Source organism: Lycium ferocissimum, chromosome 2, assembly GCF_029784015.1.
Source record: "Lycium ferocissimum isolate CSIRO_LF1 chromosome 2, AGI_CSIRO_Lferr_CH_V1, whole genome shotgun sequence".
Lineage (NCBI taxonomy): Eukaryota > Viridiplantae > Streptophyta > Magnoliopsida > Solanales > Solanaceae > Lycium > Lycium ferocissimum.
The window spans coordinates 67,117,656-67,121,125 of NC_081343.1; the positions used below are offsets into that span (position 1 = coordinate 67,117,656).

The 3,470-nt window shown below is 37.7% G+C and overlaps 1 protein-coding gene across 1 annotated transcript; it reads left to right on the plus strand.

Annotated features, from left to right (window-relative positions):
• Window positions 1-298: 298 nt before the first annotated feature.
• Window positions 299-2,708, plus strand: LOC132047883 (uncharacterized). The gene is made up of 6 exons (XM_059438859.1): window positions 299-380; window positions 493-574; window positions 681-1,271; window positions 1,393-2,039; window positions 2,210-2,352; window positions 2,481-2,708. The coding sequence occupies exons 1-6, from the start codon at window positions 299-301 to the stop codon at window positions 2,706-2,708; spliced, it is 1,773 nt and encodes a 590-aa protein (XP_059294842.1).
• Window positions 2,709-3,470: the final 762 nt, after the last annotated feature.

A 3,470-nucleotide genomic window follows, 5' to 3' on the forward strand; every position in this document is an offset into this window, starting at 1 on the left:
CCCATACTAAAAACACCAAGAAATATTTTTATTTTTTTAAAAAAAGGGGAAAAAATGTGGACCCGCCATCTCCAAACACCAAGCAATATTAAAAAAATAAAAAATAAAAAGAGAAAAAAGATGGATCCCACCATCTCCAAAACTCATGTAAAAAATAATAATAAAAAATTGGACCCCATATTAAAAAAATAAGCAATGTCAAAAAAAAAAAAAACGTGCACCCCATATTAAAAAATCAGACAATAAAAAAACGTGCACCCAAGAAAGTAAAGGTAATGCTGGTGTGAACCAGATTCAGATGGTTCAACATGCTCCCAAATCCATTACAAAGAAGCAAAGTCTAGTGACCATCCCAAACTCTATGCAAGTGGCAGTTGCTAGTGAATCTGAGCCTATAATTGATATGAATAAATAATCCACTTCCCAAAATTTTCTTAATGCAGCAAGGGAGGGTGATTTATCCCCTAAGCAGGTGGAAAAAGTAGTTGGCAGAAGAAGGAAACCTTTACAAGGAAAATACAGCATCTCAAGCTACTGGGGTGCATACAAGGAGAACTGCATCTAAACCCCAAGTGTAGTGATGATGAATGCACTAATTTGGAATATTAGATCAGTTAATACTAAAAAGGCTTTTAAAAGGCTTTTGACAATGCATACAAAACACAGATTCTTTCTTATAGGTTTGATGGAGCCATTTCAACAAGCTTAAAAGATGAAAAGTTACAGAAGAAGGTTGGGGCTAGAGACTGCTATTTGCAATGTTTCTGGCAAATTTGGGCCTTTGTTGATGAAGAATATGAAGTAACAGTCTTGATGGACACTGTCCAGCAGCTTACACTGAAGTTATTCAACTGTGATATAGATATGGAGATGGTTGTCACCTTGGTTTATGCTAAGTGTGATAGGATTGAAAGAATTGAACTCTGGGATTCTCTGTATAATCTTGCTTCTGATATGACAATTCCATGGTTAGTTGGGGGTGACTTTAATGTCATCACTGATGAGGAGGAGAAGTATGGTGTCCTACCTGTATCTCTGAATGAAGTTGAAGATTTCAGGCATTGTATTCAAACATGTAATCTTACTGATTTGGGGTTTAAGGGAAGTGTTTTTACATGGTGGAATGGGAGAGCGGCAGATGATGGTGTATTCAAGAGGCTGGATAAGTGTTTGGGTAACTTTGAATTCCAGCAGTTGTTTCCAGGCTTGGAAATCACTCATTTGATCAAGTTTGGCTCGATCACTCTCCTTCGCTTGAATGCAAACAAGAGGTCAACGATTTAAGAAATCGTTCAAATTCTTAAATTTCTGGACTAAGCATGATACTTTTATTGATGTTGTGAAAGAAAATTGGGAGACTGATGTGGTTGCTAATTCTTTCATGACTTTCAGTATGAAGCTGAAGAAAATGAAACATACCTTATCCCAATGGAGCAAGTCCACTTATGGTGATATCTTTCAGCAGATCACTAACCTTCAGGAAGTTATTAAAGCTCATGAAGCACTTTTTGAGTCAAATCCCTCTTATGCCAACAAGGAGAAACTCATGAACGTACAAGCTGAACTTACTAGAGTATTGTATTTGGAGGAGGAATTTTGGAAGCAAAAAGCTGGAATGTCTTGGTTTCAAGATGGTGACAAGAATTCCAAATTCTTCCATGCTCATGTGAAGGGCGGAAGAAAAATCTTTGAGTTGAAAAGAATACGAAATTCTCAAGGGCAATGGCTTGGCAATGAGAAGGAGGTTGCAAAGGAGGCTGTTGGATTTTTTCAAGCACAATTTCATGAAACTGTGGTTCCTACACAGTTTGATATCTTGAAACATGTTCCTTCCATGATTAGTAATGAGCAGAATGAAGAACTGGTTGCAGTTCCTACTAAGGAAGAGGTGAAACAGGCTGTTTTTGGTTTAAATAGTGCAAGTGCGAGTGGTCCCGATGGTTTTACGGAGCCTCGTTTTTCCAAACATGCTGGGATGTTGTTGGTGATGATATTTTCAACATGGTTTGGGACTTCTTTAGAGGTTTTGAATTGCCAAGGTATATTACTCATACTAATCTCGTATTGTTGCCAAAGAAGAAGGATGTTCAGACTTTTAGTGACATGAGGCCTATTAGTTTGAGTAACTTTGTGAACAAAGTGTTCTCCAGAGTAGTGCATGAGAGGATGGTGCTTTTGTTGCCTGACTTGATTTCACATAATCAAACAGGATTTGTAAGGGGTAGAAGCATTGTGGAGAACATCTTATTGACTCAGGAAATAATCACTGATATCAGACTCAGAACAAATAAAGGCAAGAAGAATGCCAATGCTATTGTTCCTAATTTTGTGATGAAATTAGACATGACAAAGGCCTGTGATAGGTTGTCATAGATTTTTCTTACAAATGTTTTGAGGAAAATGGGATTCTGTGAGCAATTTATCAGCCTGATTTATGAAATTGTTAGTAATAACTGGTATCTGTTCTTATTAATGGTCAGCCACATGGATTCTTTCACTCTACTAGGGGTGTCAAGCAAGGTGATCCATTGTCACCTACATTGTTTATTCTTGCTGCAGAGGTGCTGTCGAGGGGCTTATATGCATTGTATAACAATTTGTGGTTTACTGGATTTGGCCTGCCAAAGTGGAGTCCAAAAATTAATCACTTAGCTTATGCAGATGATACCATCATATTTCCTTCAGCTTGTGAGATATCCCTGGTTTGATCATGAATGTTTTGACTAAATATGAACAAGCTTCTGGTCAATTGATAAACAAGGCTAAAAGTTCAGTCTATTTGCATGATAGGGTGAATGAGGAGGAGTTTCAGAAGGTAGAAAGAGTTACTGGCATTGCAAGAAAGGAATTTCCTTTGTGGGTTGCCCTATTTATTATGCAAGAAGTAAGATGTCATTTATTCAGAGCTCATTACTAAGGTGAGAAACAGACTTTAGGGATGGAAAGGAAAGTTGTTGTCATTTGGTAGAAGGGCTATTTTGTTGAAACATGTATTACAGGCTATGCCAATGCACTTGATATCTGATGTTGATCCTCCGTCCTTTGTGATAGAGAAATTGCATAAAATATTTGCTCAGTTTTATTGGAGCAACACAATTGGTGAATGGAATAGACATTGGGCAGGATAGGATACTGTTTGCTTGCCTTGTGATGAAGGAGGTTTGGGTTTTAGATCGCTTAGTGACATGTCCACGGCATTGTGTGCTAAGTTATGGTGGAATTTTAGAACCAAGCCATCTTTGTGGAGTTCTTTCATGAGCAATAAGTATTTGAAGAAGAACAATCCTATTTTGGTGCCATGGAAGAAAGGTTCACATATTTGGAGGAAAATGCTTCAAGCAAGAGATTTGATTGATCATCAGATATGGTGGCAGCTTAAAATGGGGTCTTCTCTGTTCTGGTTTGATAACTGGACTGGTTTAGGCCCTCTCTATTTCCTTACACCTGCTGATTTTTACTGCAATGAGGAA